Source organism: Anomaloglossus baeobatrachus, chromosome 5 (genome assembly GCF_048569485.1).
Source record: "Anomaloglossus baeobatrachus isolate aAnoBae1 chromosome 5, aAnoBae1.hap1, whole genome shotgun sequence".
NCBI classification, from domain to species: Eukaryota; Metazoa; Chordata; class Amphibia; order Anura; family Aromobatidae; genus Anomaloglossus; species Anomaloglossus baeobatrachus.
The window spans coordinates 249,577,829-249,603,906 of NC_134357.1; the positions used below are offsets into that span (position 1 = coordinate 249,577,829).

The following is a 26,078-nucleotide window of genomic DNA, read 5'->3' on the forward strand; positions in this document are numbered from 1 at the left end:
AACAAATCTATGTGGAGTCACCTTCAGTTTTGATAACTAGCAAAAGTAAAGCAAACAGCTGCATGCTGATATTATAAGGGTACAGGGCCGTATTTGCCATTAGGCACTTGAGGGCACGTGCCTGGGGCGGCGCCTTCCAGGGGGGCGGCGCCTAGACCAAAACTTTAATTTTTTATTTTTTTTTTAAATCTTCCTCCCTCCTCCAAAATCTTTATTAAATCCGGCGCCTTTTTGGAGGAGGGAGGGGGCGCCGCAGTCATTTATAGTCGCGTCTATAACACGCGACTATAAATGAAACTGTGAGCGTGCCGGCACTTCCGGGGTCAGAGGAGCTGGAATCAGCTCACCACTCCGACGTGCTGCCGTGCGCTCACTGTGCAAAGGTCACAGCAGCGTGAGGCAGCGCCGCGCAGAGGAGGACGGGAGATGGAACCGCCGCCGAGCAATATGTCAGATCCTGCCGCCACCGCCACCGTTTAGAACAGGAGATGCAGCCTGGAGCAGGTAAGCGCTTTACAGCCGAAGACAGCGCCGAACAAGCAACCCGGGGGGGGCGGGGGTGCGCAACATGGAGGATGAGGGGATGGAACATGATGTGGGGGCGCAACATTGAGGATGGGGGGATGGAACATGATGTGGGGGCGCAACATGGAGGATGGGGGGGATGGAACATGATGTGGGGGCGCAACATGGAGGATGGGGGGATGGAACATGATGTGGGGGGGATGGAACATGATGTGGGGGCGCAACATGGAGGATGGGGGGATGGAACATGATGTGGGGGGGATGGAACATGATGTGGGGGCGCAACATGGAGGATGGGGGGGATGGAACATGATGTGGGGGCGCAACATGGAGGATGGGGGGGATGAAGCATGATGTGGGGGCACAACATGGATGGGGGGGATGAAGCATTATGTGTGAGCACAACATGGATGGGGGGGGATGAAGCATGATGTGGGGGCACAACATGGAGGATGGGGGGGATGAAGCATGATGTGGGGGCACAACATGGATGGGGGGATGAAGCATGATGTGGGGGCACAACATGGATGGGGGGGATGAAGCATGATGTGGGGGCACAACATGGAGGATGGGGGGATGAAGCATGATGTGGGGGCACAGCATGGATGGGGGAGGGATGAAGCATGATGTGGGGGCACAACATGGAGGATAGGGGGGATGAAGCATGATGTGGGGGCACAACATGGAGGATGTGGGCGGTGAAGCATGATGTGGGGGCACAACATGGAGGTTGGGGGGGGTGAAGCATGATGTGGGGGCACAACATGGAGGATGGGGGGGATGGAGCATGATGTGGGGGCACAACATGGAGGATGGGGGGGTGAAGCATGATGTGGGGGCACAACATGGAGGATGGGGGGGATGAAGCATGATGTGGGGGCACAACATGGGGGGGATGAAGCATGATGTGGGGGCACAACATGGAGGATGGGGGGGATGAAGCATGATGTGGGGGCACAACATGGAAGATGGAGGGGGATGAAGCATGATGTGGGGGCACAACATGGGGGGGATGAAGCATGATGTGGGGGCACAACATGGGGGGGGATGAAGCATGATGTGGGGGCACAACATGGAGGATGGGGACGAAGCATGATGTGGGGGCACAACATGGAGGATGGGGGGGCACGAAGCATCATGTGGGGGTGCAACATGGAGGATGGAGCATCATGTGGGGGCACAGCATGGGGGATGGAGCAGAATGGGAAAATGGGGGGGGGGAATGAGGGTGGTGGACAGTATAGCAAATGGGAGTTGCAGTATGGAGAATGGGAGGCATGGTATGGAGAATGGGGTAGCATGGGGGGAGGCATGGTATTGTTATGGTTAATATTTTATATTAAGTTTGATTATCATTTAAGCAATTTATATATCTATATATCTTTGATAATTTTGTACTTTTATATTAGCTTCATAAGTGTTATTCATAAAAGCAATAACACAGGGTGTACTCTTTGTTATAAAGATGCTTTTGTCTCAAAGGTCTTTGTTAATGAATGTCCAGAAAACTGGACAGAACTAGACTTTTAGGAATGCAGCAGGATCCATAATTTACGATCTTGTTATTGTCAATCTATATACCCATTTAAGGTAATCTATTAGGTCATGCCCCTTTCTTTGTGACAGTAATAAAACTAGTGTCTTGGGCATCTGAGGTCAGACAAGCCTAGCACACTGACACAATTGGCTGTGTGTGTGTCCTTGTTCTCCGATCGATCGACCAACTTGATTTAGTTAACACTGGCAAACGTGTGAGACCATTTGTCTTTCTCCTATAGTTTTTTGTATAGCAAGGTTTCCATGACATTACATGGTGCCTGAAACCTGGGAATTGTCAAACTGGACCTTCTTTGGACCCGACTACAAGGATCTCTCTGGGGACCACTGAATAAAACCGCGGTGAGTAACCCATTGTGTTACAAATAATTCAGTGTTACCTAGAGGGCTCTGGGACGGGTAATTGGTGGTCCTAACAAGACAATCTTTGTTGAACCTTTGCCAGTGTTTGAATTATTTTTTTCTCTGTTCTATGTATCAATGTGTCTTTAGATGTATAATTGAATTGAATGATGGATGAATGAAAATTGAATGAAGTGACAAGTAACCAACCTTGCCCAACGATTCTGGACAGGAACCTCCGCAGTTCTACCTGTATATTTCAGGAGTCGGAGGATTGTTATATGTTGTCTCCATTGTCTATGTGATTGTTATGTCTGGACTGATGTGGTTGTAAACTATGAGGATCCTTGAATGTGGGACTGATTGATCTTTGAGTGACTAATAAGGGACTACGGTCTCTGATTGATAAGGGATCCCGTTAGGTGTGTTCCTTTACATGTGGTGAAGAGAAAAATCGGTCCTTATCAGGATCAGGGAAGTATAATTGTCCATAACAGAGGAATCCTTCATGGTAAGGTAGTACTCTGAGGGTATTGAATCTCTCCTGTAAATTGATAAAGGTACTCTCTTGAAAGAGGTGCTGAATGCAGCTTTGACCTGAATACAGCAGGAGTATTAATACCAGCGACTGTGGAAGTGTGGATTGTGTAACTGACGTATTGTAAAGTTGTGTTGATGAATCAGAATCGTTGTCCTCAGTGTCTGTGTTCTGTTTTGTGTGAACTCAAGAGAGGAAAAATCATAGTAGTTGAAGTTTTTGCTCAGCCTATTTACCCAGACCAGGAAATATACAGTATAGGAAGTAAAACTTACTGTAGATATAATTGTCATGCAGTGCCATTACAGGGAGTTGAAGGAAAGCTTTTGAACTGGGTAGTAAATACACATCACTACGCCCCCACCTGGGTGACATCCTTCTTTTGTCCAGGAATTGATTCAGTTGACTGAGAAGCTGCAGAGGCGGCTATTGAATAATTACAGATTACCTCAGGAAATGTTATATGAACCCATAGAGACTGTTACAATTGTTTTTGGTGTAGTAGGGTTTGTATTGCTGTTCATTTGGTTGTGTGTCAGAATCTCTCTAGCTCACAGGGCTGGACAACCGGTGTTAGTGCTTCCTTAGAATCCGTCTTGCGAGTCCTGAAGGACTGGGACAGGATTAAATTGAGAGTCTGAGAGACTCACGCTGTGCTAAAAAGGAGTTCTACGGTTAACTCAGGCACAGGTGTTGCAGTCATGGGGACTGGCAACAGTAAGGAATTCACTAACTCAACGGCCATTGTCCCAGTTCCAGCATGTGAGATAGTGGAGAGGCTGAAAGGAAAGGAAGCAGTAGATGGATGTGAAGTTATACTGAAGAAATTTGGTATGGGCAAGTGGGGTAATCTAGAAGAGGGGGAATGGGAGAAGTGTATTTGCAACTGGGAAGGATGGCTGAAAGATAAGAACAAGTTTGAACAGGCTAGGATGTGGTTAGATGTAGCCAAGCGTCTCTCTATGAGTGAGCATAAATCAGAAGAAACCAAGCATGGTACTGTCTATCAAATCTATGATAGTATTAAAAACCCTGGAACTCTTGAAGTCCCTATACTGAATGTAAAACCTACAATCCCTTCTCACACCCCCTCATATTGTTATCAAACGTTGTAATGTTCTAAATCCAGCCACACTATTACCAGTGGATTTAGAAAAGGGAGGAAAAGTTCAGGATGGGGAAAAGGGAGAGACTGTGAGCCAAGACGTGGAAGCTAAGGTAGACTTGACACATGAACATAACTGTCAGGCATTGATGGAAGCAGAAACAAAGGGCTTGGCAAATATCACTGATGTACCACTCACTAACCCCTCAGCTGAGTATTTTGTAGATGGTTCCAGAGCTTGGGACAATGATCAAGGACGGTTCATCACCGGGTATGCAGTAGTCCACGATGGTAAGGCAGTAATAAAAGAACCACTCCCCTCCAGCAGTTCTGCGCAAGAGGCTGAGCTGAAAGCACTCTCTGCAGCGTGCAATCTGGGAAGAGACCCCAACTGTATACGTGGCACACACACACTGGCACCAGGAGACTGGGTTGTGGTCAAGAGACACATAAGGAGACCACTGGAACCTAGATACAGTGAGCCATTTCAAGTGATACTGACCACTGCCACTTCTGTCAAGCTCGAAGGCAAAGACACTTGGATCCATGCGAGCCACTGCAAAAAGATCCTGAACCCTGGTAAAAGCAGAAATGATGACCCTGCCCCTCTGGACCATGCTGATGTCAATTGTGTCCCTTGCCTGGTCTCTCAATGAGGAGCTAAAAGAGGACTGGGATAATAAACTGATAAAGCATCACCAAGTCTTGCTCCGAGACATGGACTCTGGAGACCGCCCTAAGAACTGCTGGATATGCACTCATAGCCCAATAGCCTCTAATTCTATGCCATATCTCGCTGTGCCTCTGACTCCATATGAGGTTTTCAACTATAGCTGTGTCCACGAAGAGACTTTTGATTCCGTCCACTATAATGGAGGAGACCTCACCAGCAGCCATGTGGTTCCGATCCAAATTGCGGGGTGGGTGGAGAGCCCATGGTTACAGATAAATCTTACAGGAAGTTTAAAATGTTGGTATGAGCTAGACCTTGTGGAAGGTAAATTCATAACACATAGGACTAAGAAATTTCCAGTAGGTGAAATTCCAGTGAAAGGACTTAAGTTAAGCCTGCGATGCCCACACTCCAAGGACTGGGAAAGGTGTGAGAGCACTTCTATTATTCGTGATGATCGTTGTTTCCAGAAACGTAATCATGGACTTTTGAATAATAGTGAACTGTGGTTTATAGATGCGGCACAGACTTGTGAACGACTTGACCCATTTAATTACCCCTTTGAGTCTAAGAAATGCCGAGGGAATGAGGTCGGTTTCCAAAACAATCGAACTTGGTGTGCCAAACCTTCGATGCAAGGATTTTTGACTTATATACGTTGTCTTGGGAGACCCACCGACATCATACCCTGTATACTGCCTAAGGATTTATATCTAGTCTGTGGCCATCAGGCTTATAAATGGCTTCCTCCCGGTGCAGAGGGAACCTGCACCTTAGCACGCCTTACGCCTGCTACTTTCATACTACCTCATGGTGACCTAGATATAAATGCTGTCCCCAAACATTCATTATATAAGCGAGCTGCAGACGATGAACCTAGACCAAATGGTAGACCTCATATAGTGGAAATGGGGGTAGCAAATAGATTATTTAGTAGTATGTTCATTTATCCTTTTATAATACAAATGTGGAATAAATTAGTGGAATCGACTGACTATCTAGATGACCAGATATGGGAAGTACTGGGGATAGTAAGGGGTGCTTCACACACAGCGAGCTCACTGCCGAGATCGCTGCTGAGTCACGCTTTTTGTGACGCAGCAGTGACCTCATTAGCGATCTCGCTGTGTGTGACACTGAGCAGCGATCTGGCCCCTGCTGCGAGATCGCTGCTCGTTACACACAGCCCTGGTTCGTTTTCTTCAAAGCCGCTCTCCCGCTGTGACACACAGATCGCTGTGTGTGACAGCGAGAGAGCGACAAATGAAGGGAGCAGGAGCCGGCGTCTGACAGCTGAGGTAAGCTGTATCCAAGATAAACATCGGGTAACCAAGGTGGTTACCCGATATTTACCTTAGTTACCAGCCTCTGCAGCTCTCACGCTGCCTGTGCTGCCGGCTCCGGCTCTCTGCACATGTAGCTGCTGTACACATCGGGTTAATTAACCTGATGTGTACAGCAGCTAGGAGAGCAAGGAGCCAGCGCTAAGCGGTATGCGCGGCTCCCTGCTCTCTGCACATGTAGCTGCATTACACATCGGGCTAATTAACCCGATGTGTACTGTAGCTAGGAGAGCAAGGAGCCAGCGCTCAGTGTGCGCGGCTCCCTGCTCCCTGCACACACAGCTATGCGCTGGTAACTAATGTAAACATCGGGTAACCATACCCGATGTTTACCTTAGTTACCAGTCTCCGCAGCTTCCAGACGGCGGCTCCGTGCAAGCGCAGCGTCGCTTGCACGTCGCTGCTGGCTGGGGGCTGGTCACTGGTCGCTGGTGAGATCTGCCTGTTTGACAGCTCACCAGCGACCATGTAGCGATGCAGAAGCGATCCTGACCAGGTCAGATCGCTGGTCGGATCGCTGCTGCATCGCTAAGTGTGAAGGTACCCTAAACCAGACCAATGCAGTACAGGCTCAGATTATTACGGTGGTTAATCAGCATACAATAGTATTGGACTACTTGACTGCTAAGGAGGGTGGTAAAAGCCAAGATGGAAATAATTAAAGAAATGAGGGACAAATGGTTACAGGAACACCATGAAAACAAGGACTCTTGGTGGAACAATACTTTTTCATTTCTTAATCCCGCTAATTGGTTTAAGGGTATAGGTGGGTGGCTGATGGGCATTCTGCAAGGCATCCTACAGATGGGAATGTTGGTACTATTAGTGTATGTAGCTGCAAGAATTGGTATATTTGTTGTGACAACATTATGTAAAGAGACTCGTAAGATCAAACATCACAGGCCGTCAGTTAACACATCTGCAAAACATCAAAGTGCTCCCTTGGTAAACATATATGATGAAGTTTACAAACAAGATATCTATCGGTGAACGGGGTTGGCCCCTCCATGCTGTCATAGCATGGGGATATAGCTGGTGGATAAATTGTCTGTAAATAATAAAAAGGGAGGAATTGTTATGGTTAATATTTTATATTAAGTTTGATTATCATTTAAGCAATTTATATATCTATATATCTTTGATAATTTTGTACTTTTATATTAGCTTCATAAGTGTTATTCATAAAAGCAATAACACAGGGTGTACTCTTTGTTATAAAGATGCTTTTGTCTCAAAGGTCTTTGTTAATGAATGTCCAGAAAACTGGACAGAACTAGACTTTTAGGAATGCAGCAGGATCCATAATTTACGATCTTGTTATTGTCAATCTATATACCCATTTAAGGTAATCTATTAGGTCATGCCCCTTTCTTTGTGACAGTAATAAAACTAGTGTCTTGGGCATCTGAGGTCAGACAAGCCTAGCACACTGACACAATTGGCTGTGTGTGTGTCCTTGTTCTCCGATCGATCGACCAACTTGATTTAGTTAACACTGGCAAACGTGTGAGACCATTTGTCTTTCTCCTATAGTTTTTTGTATAGCAAGGTTTCCACGACAGTATGGAGAATGGGGAAGCATGGGGGGGTGCTCGGTATGGAAGGGGAACCATGGTGGGCTTGGTATGGAGGGGGCTTGATATGGAGAAGGGGCAGCATGGGGAGCGCTCAGTTAGGAGCCTGGGAGGGCTGGGTATACAGAATGCAAAGCAGAAGGTTCATTATAGAGAGGGGACATCATGAGGGGGACAGTTAAGTGGGGGCTACATGGAGAGGTGGGGACAGTGGAGGTCATAGTTCATAAGTGTGGAAGGCCTGGAGGGTATAATTCAGTGGGGAGGACAATGGGGGTTTTCATTTGAGGGGGCAGTGTAGTGGAAATGTTATAGGAGAGAATGTGGAGGCCGTATACTATAAGTGACACGATGTGGGGTCATTTTTTGTGAAGTGAGCTCAGTGATGGGCAATTATTTATTCTTAGGCACAGCCTTGGGCTTAGTTAGGGTGGTTACTCTTTAGTGAGGAGAATTATGAGTCTGTCACCAGGTTTTTGCCACCTAATTTGAGAGCAGCATAATGTAGAGGCAGAGATCCTGATTCCAGTGTTGTCACTTACTGGGCTGCTTAGTGTAGTTTTGATAAAATCACTGTTTAATCAGCAGTAGTTATCATTTCAGGACTACTTGATGTGCTGCAGAAATATTTTACTCCCGGAATCCATTCTGTCTGCATGTTCTGGTTCTCGGAAAAACTCGGGAACACGGTAGTCGGACCCCCAGCGATTGGAAAGTTATTCCCCATCCCAAGGATAGGGGGTAAGCTTCCAATGTGAGAAAACCCCTTTAAAGCATTGACTGATTCCAGCAATGTGTCACTTACTGAGCTGTTTGCTGTCATTTTCTCTGCTGCAGTTCTTGCAGTTATACAGAGCTCATGAATATGCTGCACTACCTGCAGCACGCCAAGATTAAGGAAAACAGAGCAGTGTATATGGGCTTCATTAGGAGTGAAAGGCAACAACTTCAATAGGTATGCACAAATAAGAAGAAACAGAAGTCTTTAAATTTGCCTATTTGTGCATACCTATTGAAGTTGTTGCCTTTCACTCCTAATGAAGTCCATATACACTGCTCTGTTTTCCTTAATCTTGGTGTGCTGCAGGTAGTCCAGTATATTCGTGTGTAAAGGCTCGATGATATGATTAACGAGCGCAAAAGCGTCGTAATCGTATTATCGGTGCAGCGTCGGCGTAATCCATAATTACGCTGACGCGACGGTCCGATGTTGTTCCTCGCTCCTGCGGCAGCACACATCGCTGTGTGTGAAGCCGCAGGAGCGAGGAACATCTCCTACCGGCGTCACCGCGGCTTCCGTAGAATATGCGGAAGGAAGGAGGTGGGCGGGATGTTTACGTCCCGCTCATCTCCGCCCCTCCGCACCTATTAGCCGCCTGCCGTGTGACGTCACAGTGACGCCGCATGACCCGCCCCCTTAATAAGGAGGCGGGTCGCCGGCCAGAGCGACGGTCGCAGGGCAGGTGAGTGCATGTGAAGCTGGCGTAGCGATACGCTACGCTTTCACAAGATATTGTACCTGCGACGGGGGCGGGGACCATCGGCTTGCAATGTCGCAACGTGCAAAGCCCGCCTAAGTCTTGCAATATTAATGGTGAGGAGTGTATATGTTTATATATTGCCACAGCGTATGTTCACCTGCATATGGGTGGCGCGGTGGCTCAGTGGTTAGCACTGCAGTCTTGCACTGCTGGGTTCCTGGGTTCAAATCCCACCAAGGACACCATCTGCAAAGAGTTTGTTCTCCCTGTTTGTATGGGTTTCCTCCGGGTTCTCTGGTTTCCTTCCACACTCTAAAGACATACAGATAGAGAATTTAGATTGTGATCCCTGATGGTGACAGTGTTCCTGATGTATGTAAAGTGCTGTGGAATATGTTAGCGCTATATAAAAATAAAGATTTATTTATTTATTTTATTTTATATTTATTTAATAATATAGGTGTGCTGGACCTTTTTATTGAGGTGTTTTCATTATGTGTATTGGGGTGTGCGGCCGCGCTCTCAGCAGTGCACCTTTATACAACCAGATTTCTTAGCTAGGTTTTAATTAGAACTAAGCCTGGATCCCATCTCTAACCTCCGTACATTTGAGCCCTGTCTTGGCACATGGGGAGGTAAGTCACTAGAATTAAGGACTACTGATATTAGGTCACCTTGTCGTAATTTGGATGGGTTTTACACTTTTTGATCAAAAACATTTAACCTGTACCTCACCTTTTTAATGTGTCTAGCAATAGTGAAATTTGCAAATTTCTACATCATAGTGTACTTATATATAAATATTTGCACATTCATTCCAATAGTAAAAACAAATGTCTTTATTTCTTGGATATCCTCTGAGCATCAGTTGACGACACCAAGGTAAAAAATGTATTAGTGTTAAACAATCTAATCATTTGTAAGAAAAGCTTCATTAATAATATTGAGATTAACTAACATTAAAAAGATAGGACATAAAAATCCTGCCAATCATCTGTTTCCAATGCTGCCACCAGTCAGAACTACTCAGTTGCAGAGCTCCAGAGCTTTGTCGATGGAATAGTGGCCGCAGCCAGGTACTGCACATCAATGGTCAAAGCCGTGGCCACTATACAGTTGACGAAGCTCCTCAACTGAGGAATTCTGGACAGCTGCACCAGGAACAGCTGATCAGCAGAGGTGCCAGTGTTGCATCCCCACCGATCAGAAATTGATGAGCTATCCGAGAGATACGTCATCAATGTTAAAGGCTTGGACAACACCCTTTAAGCTCAATATATGATACCATTCTTGCCAGTTCCAGTATCTAAAATTGCCATATGTAACAGGAATAAATATGCCTCTCTCTTTTGATTCTAATCTGTCTTATACTGTAAAAAAAATATCTTTGAAATGTTTACAAATGTTATTATACTAGGAAATCATCCAAAGTCCTCTTTCAGCTGACTGTAATAGGAAACTAGGCATGGTCACCATGAGAATAATCATTTTTCTCTGAAGGATCTATATAGTGAGATATATCTTCAAGACGATTCAATAGATAATAAAGTGATCACACACAGAGATAAATCTTTGGCAGATCTGTGGTTGCAGTGAAATCATGGACATATTGTTTCATTTGTACACGGCCACAAACCTGGCACTGATTGTCCACAATTTCACTGCAACCACAGATCTGCCGCAGATTTATCTCTGTGTGTGACAGGGCCTTTAGTCGTTTAGTTTTCAGTTTATCAAACACATAGGTTATAGAATCTAATGCAAATGAAGAGTGGACATGGTCATGATAATAGCGTTACCCACTATTTATGTTTCATTGATTTTTTTTTAGAATGCGTCTCTTGATGCCTGAGCATGTATTTCAAGGAGATAAAAGATTTCCCACATTCCGGACAGGAGTATGGCTTCTCTCCTGTGTGGCTCATCTTATGTTCATTTAAATGAGTGCTGCGTATAAAACCTTTTCCACATTCAGGACAATAAAATGGCTTCTTCTCAGCATGAGATCTCTGATGTCTCAAAAGATTAGTAAGATAAGGAAAAGACTTGTTGCATTCTTCACACTTAAAGGACACTCCTGTGTGAATCATCACATGCTCTACAAGATGGGAATTTCGATTAAAAGATTTTCCACATTCTGGACACTCAAATGGTTTCTCCCCTGTGTGACTTCGGAGATGTTTCTCAAAATGTGACTGGTAGACAAAGCATTTCCCACACTCAGGACATAGCAGTGTTTGTCCTGTATGAAATCTTTGATGGGCAACAAGGTGCGATTTATACCTAAAGGTCTTGTCACACTCCGTGCAAGGGAAGGGTCTTTCACCAGTGTGAACTCTGTAATGGGCCTGTAGGTTTCCAGTACTAACAAAACACTTGCCACATTCTGAACATTGGCAAGGTTTCTCTCCTGTGTGAACTCTCATATGAAACTCTTGTCTGTTCTTGGAAGGGAAAACTTTATCACATTCTGAACATGGGAAGATTTTAGACAAGGTATGTATCCTGAGATGAACTTCAAGATTTCCCTTTTTAGAAAAACTACAATGACACTCCGTACAAGGAAATGGCCTCTTTTTTCTGTCCATATCGCTTTGGTCTAATAGACATTTTTCACAGACCTTTTTGCTCCCAGTGGAATCAGTACCTGTCTCAATCTGTCCAACATCACTTCTCTTAAATTCTTTTCCACATTTACTGCATGGTACTGCTATATGCTCTTTATACTTCTTTTTGGGGTTTCCAATATTTGATTGTTTTTCTAAACATTTTGAGGACTTGACCACATGGTGTGGTGGGGTCAGGACACAGATGTTCTCCGAGGAATCATTCCCTTGTTTGTGTAATTTAGGTGGCCTTTCTTTACGGAAATCTAGAGAAGATGGTTTATCTGTGGGTAAGAAACCAATAGGAATGAGCAAGAAAACAATACACCAATTCACCTTATTACATAAAGTTAGAAAGAGCACCAGCTTTCCTACATGTTAGCCATTAATCTTGTCAGCATTCCATAATCTACAGTATTCATAGGGTAAAATGTTTATCACTACTTGTGTGATCGGTACCTATAAAAGTATGTGATGTTTATTTAAAAGCAACAAACAATTTTCAATGGTTTCCAAAGTATTCATTTATATCTGCTCAGTCTTTTAAGACATCAAGATTCTGAAAAGGACATGATGTATTATCATACCAACTATATAATAGTATTTAGTATTGGGGAAAACCCATAATCACCACACAATTTGGTGGGGAAGATAAATTCTTGGCTTTGGAAAATAAGGAAAGTAATAAAAATAGTTTGATGTCCGGGCGCTACAAGAATCAAATCCACTTGGAGCTATAAAAAGTTTTTCCTTTATTTAAACACACAACGCGTTTCTGGGACGGTCTGTCCCCTTCATCAGGTGTTGGCTTTGGAAAATAGGAAGCTGTGCTAACCACAAAGTGATCATATTTCACCAGTAAATCACAAGGCTAATATACATTCTTGCTTAATATAGAACCTTAAAATATGTAGAAGATCAGCACCATGCATGCTGAAATCAAGTACTTTCCAGACACCACATCATCACGTCATTGATTAGCTTGGACTTGTAGATCAAGCAGGTGCTCTTCACCATTGCCTTCCAATTATACTTATTGGTGCTTTCACGTCTTTCACTTCTAGAATATAATCAGAACCTTGTCTATACTGTATAATGCAGGTTCTCCAACCATGTTCTAGTCCTTGATGATCAAATCCAAATATATGAAATGATGTAATGCATTTATGTTCTACACTATTTACTTACCAGACGACTGAAATATTTTGGTGACCATCATGATATCTTTGTACAGATCCTTGTGTTTTTCTACATACTCCCATTCATCCATGGAGAAATGTATAGTCATGTCTTCATATCTAATCGAAGCCTTGAATAAACAATGACACAGTCATCATCCAGACTCAGTTATCCCTTATAAAGTATCCCAGTATTCCCAGCAGCGCTCACCTCTCCAGTCAGCAGCTCAGTGATCTTGTTGGTGAGATCTAAGATTTCTCCATCATTCTTTCTCTCATGTATCAGTAATGAGTGTGATGATTCAGTGATCGATCCCGACACGTGATCTGCACCACTGGGTGTGGTGACACTGCCACGACTCCATATAACTATATATTTCTGTACAATGTAATAATATACATATCACTATATTGTTTATATGTAAAAGTAACTACTATTGGTTCATAATAATTTGTCACATGAAAAAAATATACAATTACTCTGGTATGGGTATAGTAATTTAAATAAAATTCTTGCATCCATTTTATAACAGGTATAGGTGTCTGTAGGTTTCTGTGGTGTTTGCTGCTTGCACTGGTGGAACTGAAGTTGATAAATGTACTACTGCATCCGCCCCATAGCCTGGAAGAGCTCATTTACATAAATTGATAACGGATCATTTATCGACAACAAGGTATCTGATATGAGGCAGACAGGTATGACTTTTTTTTACAGAAGTCTGTAACCTGTACGTCCGTATTAATATAGTAATAGTTTAAATAGGTCAAATGTGGTTTTAGATTCCCTTTAAAATGTGAGGTTGATCTCTCCAAGGAGGCATCCCTTAGCATTCGTGGAAATTACTCTTCCAGCTGAGCCTCACCAAAATCTATCATAAGTTGCACTGGACTCTTTTTACTAACATAATTGACATATTTAGGGATTATTTGAATGTCAAATGAAGGATAAATGGGTAAACTGAGCAATATTTTTAACTTTTACTATGGCCGTGGATGATACACCCGTATGTATTGATGTCCGCTCGATTTTATATAGCCCATTCCTTTCAGGTACGCATCTTAGAGCTCATATTATTAAGATTCTCATGTATGAGCAACAATGCAATAAGTGATTATGACATTACACAATTTGAAGACATATTGGCTCCTTGGAAGACCCACTTAAAAGCCACAAATATAATTGAATGTTCTGGCGCTGATAGGAGGCGAGAACCAGGATCCCACAATATTGTACTGAGTTTATTGCAGGAGAAAAATGAACCCTTTTCTTATTTCTGTATTTAAAAATGTGAGATCTATACATATGATAAGTGGAGACCACTCATTTAGGTCTTTGTTGCACGTGGCTTTCTTATGGTGTACAGACAATTTGTGTTTGTATTGCAATTCAGCGTATTTCCTTCAGTGTGATTAGCGTACGAGCTTTGCAAGAGACTAGTCAGACAGGCGGGTCTCCAGTGGCTTTTCCTTGCCCGCTGACCTGGATTTTATGTCTTCATATGCACATACAGAGTCTAACATACCTGGCTGAGTTTATACAGCTGGTGCCTGAAACATGCTGCCTGTGGATCAGACAGCACATATCATCTGACAGGTTTACTCTAACATGTGTTTTACCTATGGTACATAGGGCTCAGTGACTGGCTAGAGTGGTTATGCACTCTGTTGACATGCCGTCATAACTGCGGCCATAACAATAGAGCAATAGCGGGGAACCGGTGCTGGATGAGGGGAGGACGAGCACATGGTGAGTTTAATATTTTAAGTATATTGCACAGGATGGGGTCAATGTTCCTGAAGGTCTGAAAGTGGACAACCCCTTTCTCTGAAGCAGCATTAAACAAACCAGGCTTATTATTCAGTCTGTATTGCTTGAGTATGAGGGGGGCACTTCCCTTAGTTCCTCACCTCTTTAGTCAGTAGGTGTAGGAGTTCTTTAGTGAGATACAATATCTTCTCAGCCACATGATTTTGGTCTTGATCTGTCGTATTTGAGTCACTGACTTTCTCCAATGCTGTGTTATGTAATATTTTTTCATTATTTTCACCTTTAAAACAAAAAAAAAGAAAATATCAGCATCTTTGGCTGAACAAAGGTCTCCAGGTTTCCACTAACATAGCTGAGGGTTCACTAGAACATAAAGCCATTTACATCTAAGCATACAAACATGTGGCTTGTATAGGCATGTTTTTGGCTATGCTTTTTTGATAACCACCAAACAAGATTTTTCTCACCTACAGATTTAAGAAGAATGTTTCTCCCCAACAGGACATCCTTGTAGAGGTTCTTGTGTTCTTCTACATATTCCCATTCCTCCCTGGTGAAAAAGACTGTGGTGTCTTCATGTCTTATAGGAACCTGACACACACAATGATACAAGTCATTATCGGTTCATTTCTAAAGATGTCACTCTCTAATGTGCCACCAGAGCTCACCTCATCAGTCAGAAGCTCAATGATCTTTTTCATGAGATCCAGGATCTTCTCATCATTCTTGGTCTCTCGTATCAATGCTGCACCAGGTATATCAGCACTTCTCACTCCGTCTGGCACTGTGACCCAGCTAGCGCTTCTTAATGAGTCCCCAAAAGTTTTTAAGAGAACATAGCTCTAATATGGGAAATAAAAGAAATAGAAATTTTTGAAAAAAAGGAAACAAATTAAAGAAGCTCCTCTCTCTCTCTCTCTCTATATATATATAGAGAGAGAGAGTTATCACTGGAGCTTACTGGGCAATGCTCCCACTAGCCAGATTCCTACTCCACACTGATGAGGGGCAAATACCCCGAAACGGCTGTCTGTGGATGTGTGTCGCCCTGGGCAAGCCAGGGGACACAGGTCACACACCACCACACCCTACATCCCAGGTAGGAACATCCAAGCTAACCACAAATCCTTGTTGCCTTCCTCCAGAGGCTGATGATTCACACCAGGGGGTGGGCCAGGCGGTTGGCTCCGCCCACCAAGGAGGACACAGCTCTGGAGGCGGGAGAAACCAGGCAGTCAGCTCAGGGACGAGCTTGAGAGAGGAGTTGAGTTTAGGAGGAGGAAGTGGAAGGAGTGGAGGAGTAGCCCAGATAGGGCTAAAGTAAACAGCTAAGTGAAAGTGAAGGAAGGAAAGTAGTAAAGGAGGAAAGCAAGTGAAGTGACAAGAAGGAAGGAAAGCCTGAAGGGTCCAGCTTTGTGTAGGGCCAGATCAGCAAGGTCAGCAACGGCGGTGACTGTCTGGAGGGGGACCGTTTGGAAGTTCCTGGAAGGACCCCGTTGGCTGTGTGCCCGGAGGTCTGGAGCAGTGTTCCGAAGGACAGTCAGCACCAGGGCAGGGGCCTCTCGGACCCCGGCAAGGCTAGGAGTCGCCAAATTTGCCGAATCCGTCAGTGAAGGGGACGTAGATCCCCCAACAACCAAGTCCCGATTGAAGGCAACAGCTCAACCATTACAGGGGAGACACCGCCACCGCCAGGGCACCAGTTTCCCCAGGGCCAGCGCCTGCGGGCAAAGAGTAGAGCTCCCCCGGTCCAGCTTGAAGCCGGGGAGCGGGTTACCGGTGGGGACCCATCGCAACCAACAAGTACACCAAGGTGCAAGGAAGAGGGACATCATCGTCACCTACTGGGAGAGCAAGTGCAGCCGTCCATGGGACCGTCTATCCAGCCGTTTGGTTTACCGTAAAAACTGTGTCACGTCTCAGGCTGAGTGAGTACCACAGTGCCGCAAGGCACAGCGCTGCCCCCGCGTCCCTGCGCCCACCAGGCCCTGCACCTCCATCCCCATCACCGGGCCCCGGGATCACCAACCCCTACCCACGGAGGGGCGACACAACACCTGGCTGCTCTGCATCACCATCCCCGGGAGCCCCGTATAAAGCAGCGGTGGTGAAATCACCACAACCGTGGGTGGCGTCACGGACAATAATCATCCTCACACCCAACAAACTCCCTTTCACTCACGGGCGAGGAGTGCCGCTCGAGAAACCCCCGGGATCCGGCCCACCGCTCGAGCCACCACTGAGCAGCAGCCGCTGGACCCGAGCAGAAGGGGTGAGCGTAGTGTGCTGACACCCTCCTCCCCGCCCGCGACAGATGGATACCATGTTTGGCATAGGTGGTCTCCTTGACTGGAGACTGCCCTTCCCGTGGTTGTTCCTTCCCGGTGAAAGACCTGGCTAGTTTCCTGCCAGCGTTGAGAAACATGTGATTGTGTCTCCGCAGGCCTTCTTGCTTTGAATATGTCCCAGGGGGCATTGATCTAGAATCACTGCGTTGAGAAACACGTGATGGTGTCTCCGCAGTGGTGGATGTTGATCTCCCTAAGGTCAACCATCCTTGCTCACATAGTCTTTTACTAGGCAATGCTCCCACTAGCCAGATTCCTACTCCACACTGATGAGGGGCAAATACTCCGAAACGGCTGTCTGTGGATGGATACCATGTTTGGCATAGGTGGTCTCCTTGACTGGAGACTGCCCTTCCCGTGGTTGTTCCTTCCCGGTGAAAGACCTGGCTAGTTTCCTGCCAGCGTTGAGAAACATGTGATGGTGTCTCCGCAGGCCTTCTTGCTTTGAATATTTCCCAGGGGGCATTGCTCTAGAATCACTGCGTTGAGAAACACGTGATGGTGTCTCCGCAGTGGTGGATGTTGATCTCCCTAAGGTCAACCATCCTTGCTCACATAGTCTTTTACTAGGCAATGCTCCCACTAGCCAGATCCCTACTCCACACTGATGAGGGGCAAATACCCCGAAACGGCTGTCTGTGGATGGATACCATGTTTGGCATAGGTGGTCTCCTTGACTGGAGACTACCCTTCCCGTGGTTGTTCCTTCCCAGTGAAAGACCTGGCTAGTTTCCTGCCAGATCCATCATTACAGGCCAGCACCGTGAAGAGGCATTAATATTCTGTGTACGACAACCGTTCTAGGGCCCGTACGTTGTGCTTATATCTCCAGAGCTATTGTTGTAAGCATGTCTTCCAAAGGGAGGTTTAACGTCATGAGAAGGATCTAACTCTCTGACAAAGTGTGGCTGGAAAAACCCCCACAAATTATTCTGCAAATTTCATATGCACCAAAATAAGCAACTTTTTTTTTCACTAGAAAAGAGTGCAGAGTCAATGATAAATTCCTTCTATTGTGTATAAAGGCAGCCCATAGACAATGGCTCTATCCATGATATACAGGGGTCTAATGATTGCAGTCACAGAGGTAATGAGGGGATCCAGAAGATCCCAACATTAATTTCAGCTGGATGGGAGTCATAGGACGCAAGTGCAGGTAAAATGCATTGCAGTGCAGAGACCTGTGAGGGGCCTGCACCGCAATATATGACGCCGCAAAACAGAGGCTGGCAGCTGACGTCGGCGTGTCAGGCACTGGTGTCACATGGCAGTAACCTCATGCGTCTCTGTAGCAAGCACGCTACCACACACTGCACTGACTTCAGCGGAGGACGCCGTGCTGTGGGAAGTGGGGGGGGGAGTTGAATGTTTATTTTATTTTTTTTTTTTTGGGGGGGGGGAGTTATGCATTAGAAGCAGAATGGAGAACATATACAACAGGAAGAGGCCCAGGACGGGGGACATATTTACCAGGAAGGGCCCAGGATGGGGTCATATTTATCAGGATTGGAGACATATTTACCAGGAAGGGGAACAGGATATGAAACACATATACCAGTATGGAGAACATATATACCTGGATTAGGCCTAGGTTGGGGGACATATAGCCCAGGATGGGGACATATTTACTAGGAAGAGGCCCCAGGATGGAAGATATAAATACCAGAATGGGAGACATATATACCATTAAGTAGCCCAGGATGGGAGACATATATACCATAATGAGAACCATATTTACCAGGAAGGGCCCAGGATGGGGACATATTTATCAGGATTGGAGACATATTTACCAGGAAGGGGAACAGGATATGAAACACATACCAGTATGGAGAACATATATACCTGGATGAGGCCTAGGATGGGGGACATATAGACCAGGATGCGGACATATTTACTAGGAAGAGGCCCCAGGATGGAAGATATAAATACCAGAATGGGAGACATTTATACCAGGAACTAGCCCAGGATGGGAGACATATATACCATAATGAGAACCATATTTACCAGGAAGGGCCCAGGATGGGGACATATTTACTAGGATGGGGGACATATTTACCATAAAGGGGCTCAGAGTGGGGATAAACTGCCAGGATGGGGGATATATTTTCCAGGAAGGGGCCCAGGATTGGAGACAGATATAAAAGGATGAGGGGCATATTTACCAGAAAGGGTTCTAGGATGGGGAACATTAGTGCAGGATGGGGAACACTACTACATAATGAAGAAATGGGGGACAATACATATCGTTATAGGATTTAGAAAGCTACATGGGCCTATACATCAGATCGACATGCAGTGAGGTTAAAATTTTGCACCAGGGCCCATCTTACTCTAATTGCACAACTGGTGATATACAAAGTACTTTAGTCATGGGGTAAGTACAGCTTCCAGAATAAGTCAGACAGGGCAGGGCGCAGCGGTAAGCACCACAACACCCTGTCCAAGTAGCGGACAACACCCTTTAAGATTGTGATATAAAAAAATTGTCAAAACCAAAAAAAATGCAACAAAAACCCCTAATTTAAACAGTAATCATTTTCTGATATCTTTTTAACTATATGTATTTTTTTTCTTGTTTATAAACTTTGAAAACACTATACAAACATATTAAAATAGAAAATCCAGACATGGTGGGGGTTTATCTGCAGATCAAAACCTACTGCAAATCTTTGGCATTTCTGCCATGTCTGAATCAGACCTTTTAAATATCTTGTAAAGAACACAGGAATTATTTCTGGCTGATAATAATAATAATAATTTTATTCATTTATATAGCGCTATTAATTCCACAGCGCTTCCACTGATCACTTCCATCCTCAACTGACCCAGAGAGAGGACTAAGGCTAGGTTCGCACACTGCGTCTTTTTGACGCTGCGTTTTTGTGCGTTTTTGGCCGCTAAAAACGCACAAAAACGCACCTGCGTCGAAAAAACGCATAAAAAAACGCATGCATTTTTGCCGCGATTTGGTGCGTTTTTGGCTGCGTTTTTGATCTCTGCATTTTGCTGCGTTTTTCCAATGCATTGCATGGGGGGAAAACGCAGAAAAACGCAGGAAAGAACTGACATGTCCATTTTTTTTTTTTTAACTCAAAAACGCAGGTAAAAAAAACAGATGTGTGCGGACAGCAAAAATGAAAACTCATAGACTTTGCTGGGGAAGCAAAGTCCTGCAGTTTTGAGGCCAAAAACACACCCGAAAAACGCGCAAAAACACCGCGAAAAACGCACTGTGCGCACATAGCCTTAGAGGGGTTACCCAGTTATCACAGATCTGCTGGATACATAATAAGTTACTGATCAGTGGTTGTCTCCATTCCAAAATGGTGAATGGCTCTGTTCTCTCTCTATGGGGCTGACAAAAAAGGAGAGTGCTGCTCCACAAGCAATGAATAAAGTGCAGGTTGAACATGCAAACTGCCACTATAGTATAATGGGGATTAAAGTTCCTTGTTCTGCCAATTGGTACAGGCTGATTCCACACCCATTACAGGAAGCTTATGGCTTCAGGTAAGTAGTTTATAGAGAAAGAGGAATAAAACTTTTAAATCTTACATTTTTAGTCCAAAAAGTAGGCAGTGATTATAAAAATATACAAAAGGAGGAGGGGAGGGGATTTGGGAATGTTGAGTTAATACTGTCCTAATTTTTGTGTTTTATGTACTTGTAATTTACCTTAAAATCCAATAAAAAGAGGTTTTAGAAAAAAAATATATATTTAAAAGATGTTACATAGGGGGACAAAACAATACAGTATATACAATTACATGAAATAAAAAAGAAATAATAAAACAAAATTACTAAACCTGTGTAACAGAAAGGGCTCAGATTCAGAAAAACTCCAATGAAAACTGCATCAATCCTACACAGCAAAGGATCTTCCTAGCATTGAACAAGGATCATTGTTTTTACTAACACAAGTTACACCCATATACCTCCCCTCTGGTGACTTATAACAGGGCTGGTCATGGCATGTGGCTTCGGTCACTAGAAGATTATGAGAGCCCCATCTTTCAGGATATCTTCGCCCGTGGAGGTACCAGGCGGAAGATATCAATCATGTTTCTTATTACAATTTTACCTTTCCATAGAGATGAAACATAGTATGGATAGCATAGTCCATTTAACCAATATTAATTTGGGGCTGATGCGTTGATCACAGAATTATATAACTTATACAGGTTCTTCCCCTCGGGATCTTGAAGCTACAAATGTATCTCCTATAAATATCGAATCGATACAAACCCCAATATTGCCAGGTGACGACAACTCTCATCAGTGCTGCTGGGTCTTATTGAGCGCAGCATTGAGCCAGCAGATCTGAGGAGCGGTGTGTTATCGTCCCCAACATCTGTGAATAGCCGCACTTGAAGTTTCGGGTCTGGTGCTGGCGTGGAGTGGCCAATAGAGTATAGATTTGGGGAACGTCATGGGACCCCTAAAGTTTTGATTATACTGGATCTTCATGGTTGTTTTGTTTGTTTTTTTTAAATAAATTGAGGAACAAAGGATAGTATGGGGCAGTCTTTATTCAATTGAACTATTCTTTCCTGTGTGTGTGTGTGTTTATTTAATTTTACACTTCCTGGGTTACTAATGGGGTTGTCCAATAGACAACTCTCCATTACTAACCCCTGGGCTTTATGTCAGCTGATAATTCATAGCTGATAAAAACCTCTGAGTCTCATATAAGGCCCAATGATGTGATAAGGCCAGTATCCAATGATTGGCAGGCAATTCACGCATGTTTGGTGGCTGAAAAACAGCCGCAAAACATGTGGGGTGGGGACTCTAGCATAGCGCTTGAGCACCCCCAATACTCAGGTGAGTACTGAGCAAGCCCGAGCACCCCGACACTAAATCCAGCAACGAGCACTGCCGAGCACACGCGCTCACCACTAGTGATAACTTGCTTTCACTGGAAAACGACTTTACTTATTTTTGCATAACTGAGGAAAAAAATGGCTGATCTAATGGGAAAGAGAGATTTCTTTATTTAATTTCAGTTTAAATTGTAGAATAAAATAAAATGAGATGAAGCAAAAAGGAGAGGATTCATTTTAGTCTTCCATATTTTCTCTCTGACCTCCCTAACTTTTCTATTTCCTACAAGACTTACCTCTCCAGTCAGTAGCTGTCTTAGCTTAATGGCAAACATTAAGACCCTGTTACTCCTGTCCCAGTCCATTATATTACAGTTGGCCAATGAAACGGTGGATTTCTTCTCTTCAGTTTAGCATTTAGAGTTCCACCTAAGAGAAAAAAAAATATTAAACTCCTCCCAAAGCTTTTTTTTTGCAGTATGGGTTCGCGTTTTCAGTGACACCATTTACTTTAACAAGTAATATATTAAAAACCTTTAAAATGTTGAAAAATAAATTAATTCTTCCATTGTTTTTGGGCTTTGCTTTTATGATACCTTACCGACATGATTTTCCAGGTCAATACAATTTTATGATAATAACTTTGTATACAGTGTGTAGTGTTTTTCCACTAGTTTAGTGGCTTAAAAAAACAGAGACCATTGTAAATAAATATTCTTTTGTCTTGCTATTTTCCAAGACCCAGAACTTATTTAATTTTCCATAAATTGAGCTGTTTGAGGATTTCTGTTTACCGTATTTTTTGTTTTATAAGACGCACCAGATTATTTGATGTACTCCAAATTCAGAGATAAAAAAAGGTGACAAAAAAAAATAATAAAAATATGGGGTCCATTTTATAATCCTGTGGTGTCTTACTGAGGAGGTGGAGCGGCACTGGTGCTGGAGCAGGGGTCACAGGAGGCAGAGGTGGTGCTGGAGTACGGCGATGCTGTGGGCGGTGCAGAGGGGGGCCCAGATACTCGCTGTGGGCTGTGGCGCTGCTCCTTGCTGGGGCATCAGGTGCTGCTATTTGCTGTGGCACCCATCACTGCTCTGTGCTGGTGCTCGCTACGGGCAGTGAGGCACAGGCTATTCTGAAGATGTTGACTACTGGCTTCAAAGAAATGGCGCAGATGAAAGCTTGAGCTGAGAGCTCATCTATGCACGCACCAACTCTGGACACCATTATTTGAAGCAGACACCACCGACATCTTCAGAATGGCCTGTGCCTCACTGCCTGACGCACAGAGCAGGTCCGCCCGTTGCACAGAGCAAGGCCGACTGCCGCACAGAGGAGGGCTGCCCGTCGCAAAGAGCCTAACTGCCTACCACATACAGCAGGGCCGATCACCGCACAGAACCTCGCTGTCCCCTGCACAGAGCCTCACTGCTGGCTGCCCAGAGCCTCGCTGCCTGCCGAACAGAGCAGCGCCGACAGCACAGCGCACAGCATTGCCCCTGCCTCCTGTGACCCCACTCCACATTCGGATTTTAAGACGCACCCCTCATCAGACTAAAGAACTAAGACGGGCTTCCAGAATTGCTGAGCGCAGATGGAAAAGGTCTCATTCCACTGAGCACTTCATTGCATATAAAGAGTCCCTGACCACTTTCAAGTCCACACTCACTGCTGCAAAACAAACCTACTTCTCATCCCTCGTATCCTCTCTCTCTCACAACGCTAAACAGCTATTCAACACTTTCAATTCTCTCCTCCGTCCTCTAGCACCACCTCCCTCTCCTCTCCTCTCAGCTGAAGACTTTGCCTCTTTCTTCAAGCAGAAGATTGACAACATCAGAGCAAGCTTTGAACCACAATCACTACAGCCACTTCTCACAACTACTCAGCCTTCTTCCTACAAATCCAGCTTCTCCACCATGACAGAAAACAATCTTTCCACTCTACTCTCAAGATCACATCTAACAACCTGTGCACTGGACCCGCTCCCATCCCACCTCATCCCCAACATCACCGCAGTCCTCATCCCAGCCCTAACCCATCTCTTCAACCTATCACTAACAACTGGTGTATTCCCTTCATGCTTTAAACATGCCTCTATTACACCCATCCTCAAAAAGCCCTCCCTTGACCCATCCTCTGTGTCAAACTATCGCCCCATATCCCTTCTCCCCTATGCCTCAAAACTACTAGAACAGCATGTCCATCTTGAACTGTCCTCATACCTCTCATCCTGCTCCCTCTTTGACCAGCTACAATCTGGCTTCCAACCGCATCATTCCACTGAAACTGCCCTAACTAAAGTCACTAATGACCTACTAACCGCCAAAGCCAAGCGACACTACTCTATCCTCCTCCTACTGGACCTGTCCTTTGCCTTCGACACAGTAGACCATTCCCTCCTACTACAGATTCTCTCATCTCTGGGCATCACAGACTTGGCCCTATCTTGGATTTCTTCATACCTAACCGACCGAACTTTCAGCATCTCCCATTCTCACACCATTTCCTCATCTCGCCCCCTATCTGTCTGTGTCCCCCAAGGCTCAGTTCTTGGACCCCTGCTGTTCTCCATCTACACCTTCGGCCTGGGACAGCTCATAGAGTCCCACGGCTTCCAGTATCATCTCTATGCCGATGACACACAGATCTACCTCTCTGGACCTGACATTATCTCTCTACTAACCAAAATCCCACAATGTCTGTCTGCTATTTCATCCTTTTTCTCTGCGCGATTCCTAAAACTTAACATGGACAAAACAGAGTTCATTGTCTTTCCCCCTCCTCACTCATCTCCTCCAACAAGCCTTTCCATCAAACTTGATGGTTGCTCACTCTCCCCAGTCTCACAAGCACGTTGCCTTGGAGTAACCCTCGACTCTGCTGTATCCTTTAAGCCACACATCCAAGCCCTCTTCAACTCATGCCGATTAGAACTCAAAAATATCTCCCGGATCCGTGCTTTCCTGAACCAAGAATCAGCAAAAAACATTAGTGCATGCCCTCATCATCTCCCGCCTTGACTACTGCAACCTCCTGCTCTCTGGCCTCCCTTCCAACACTCTTGCACCCCTCCAATCTATCCTAAACTCTGCGGCCCACCTAATTCACCTCTCCCCTCGCTACTCCCCAGCCTTGCCACTCTACCACTCTGGCTTCCCATCACCCAACGACTACAGTTAAAAACATTAACAATGACATACAAAGCCATACACAACCTGTCTCCCCCCTACATCTGTGACCTAGTCTCCCGTTACCTACCTGCACGCAACCTCAGATCCTCACAAGATCTCCTTCTCTGCTCCTCTCTTATCTCCTCTTCCCACAATCACGTACAAGATTTCTCCCGTGCATCCCCCATACTCTGGAATGCTCTACCTCAGCTACCGTGGAAAGCTTCAAGAGGAACCTCAAGACCCTCCTCTTCCAACAAGCTTACAACCTACAATAGCCCTCAGTCCAGTAGACCACTGCGCAACCAGCTCTGTCCTCACCTATTGTACCATCACCCATTCCCTGTAGACTGTGAGCCCTCGCGGGCAGGGTCCTCTCTCCTCCTATACCAGTCTGTTTTGTACTGTTAATGATTGTTGTACGTATACCCTCTTTCACTTGTAAAGCGCCATGGAATAAATGGCGCTATAATAATAAATAATAATAAGAATAATTTTCCCCCAAAATTTTTAGGAGGAAAAGTGTGTCTTATAATCCGAAAAATACGGTATATTGGGTGTGCCGACTGTAGTTTTTAATAGTACTATTTTGGGATATATATAATGCTTTGATTACTTTTTATTGTATTTTCTTAGAAAGGTGTTGGAAAATCTTTACCTTCCCCTTAAACAGGAGATAAAGACAATTCTTCCTCAAGCAGAGACTGATTTTATTGGGAAATGCAACAAAGTAGATCCAGCTGGATGAGAAGCCAGCTTCTCCACCATTAAAACCAGCTTCACCATTTCAGAAGATAAACTTTTCTCTCTACTCTCCAGATCACATCTCATCTGTGCACATGACCCGCTCCCATCTCACTTTTTCCCCAAACTCACCAGTCTTCATCCCAACCCTAACCCATCTCTTCAACCTACCACTAACAACTGGAGACTTCCCCTTATGCTTTAAACATGCCTCAATCACACCCATCCTCAATAAGCCCTCCCTAGACTCATCCTCTGTGTCCACCTATCTCTCCATATAAAACATTTTCCCTATGCTT

The 26,078-nt window shown here is 44.7% G+C and overlaps 2 protein-coding genes across 2 annotated transcripts; one reads left to right on the top strand and one right to left on the bottom strand.

Moving 5' to 3' along the window:
• The first annotated feature begins 2,290 nt into the window (after positions 1–2,290).
• Positions 2,291–10,925, top strand: LOC142312717 (uncharacterized). The gene is made up of 3 exons (XM_075351706.1): positions 2,291–2,424; positions 4,452–5,771; positions 10,884–10,925. Exons 2-3 carry the CDS (start codon positions 4,659–4,661, stop codon positions 10,923–10,925), a joined length of 1,155 nt encoding a protein of 384 aa, XP_075207821.1. The 5' UTR covers positions 2,291–2,424; positions 4,452–4,658.
• Positions 10,926–10,940: 15 nt separating this feature from the next.
• Positions 10,941–22,284, bottom strand: LOC142312718 (uncharacterized). Its single transcript, XM_075351707.1, has 7 exons — positions 22,158–22,284; positions 15,359–15,532; positions 15,158–15,281; positions 14,831–14,970; positions 13,134–13,301; positions 12,933–13,053; positions 10,941–12,028 (listed from the first exon to the last, which is right to left on the bottom strand). Exons 1-7 carry the CDS (start codon positions 22,224–22,226, stop codon positions 10,941–10,943), a joined length of 1,884 nt encoding a protein of 627 aa, XP_075207822.1. The 5' UTR covers positions 22,227–22,284.
• Positions 22,285–26,078: the final 3,794 nt, after the last annotated feature.

Coding starts and splice junctions, on each gene's coding strand:
- LOC142312718 (XM_075351707.1), bottom strand. CDS start 22,226: ATGGACTGGGACAGGAGTAACAGGGTCTTAATGTTTGCCATTAAGCTA. Junction 13,302..14,830: donor TACACCTACTGACTAAAGAG/GTGAGGAACTAA, acceptor TACATTGTACAG/AAATATATAGTTATATGGAG. Junction 12,029..12,932: donor CAAAATATTTCAGTCGTCTG/GTAAGTAAATAG, acceptor TCTTACCCACAG/ATAAACCATCTTCTCTAGAT.
- LOC142312717 (XM_075351706.1), top strand. CDS start 4,659: ATGATGACCCTGCCCCTCTGGACCATGCTGATGTCAATTGTGTCCCTT. Junction 5,772..10,883: donor TATGGGAAGTACTGGGGATA/GTAAGGGGTGCT, acceptor TCAAACACATAG/GTTATAGAATCTAATGCAAA.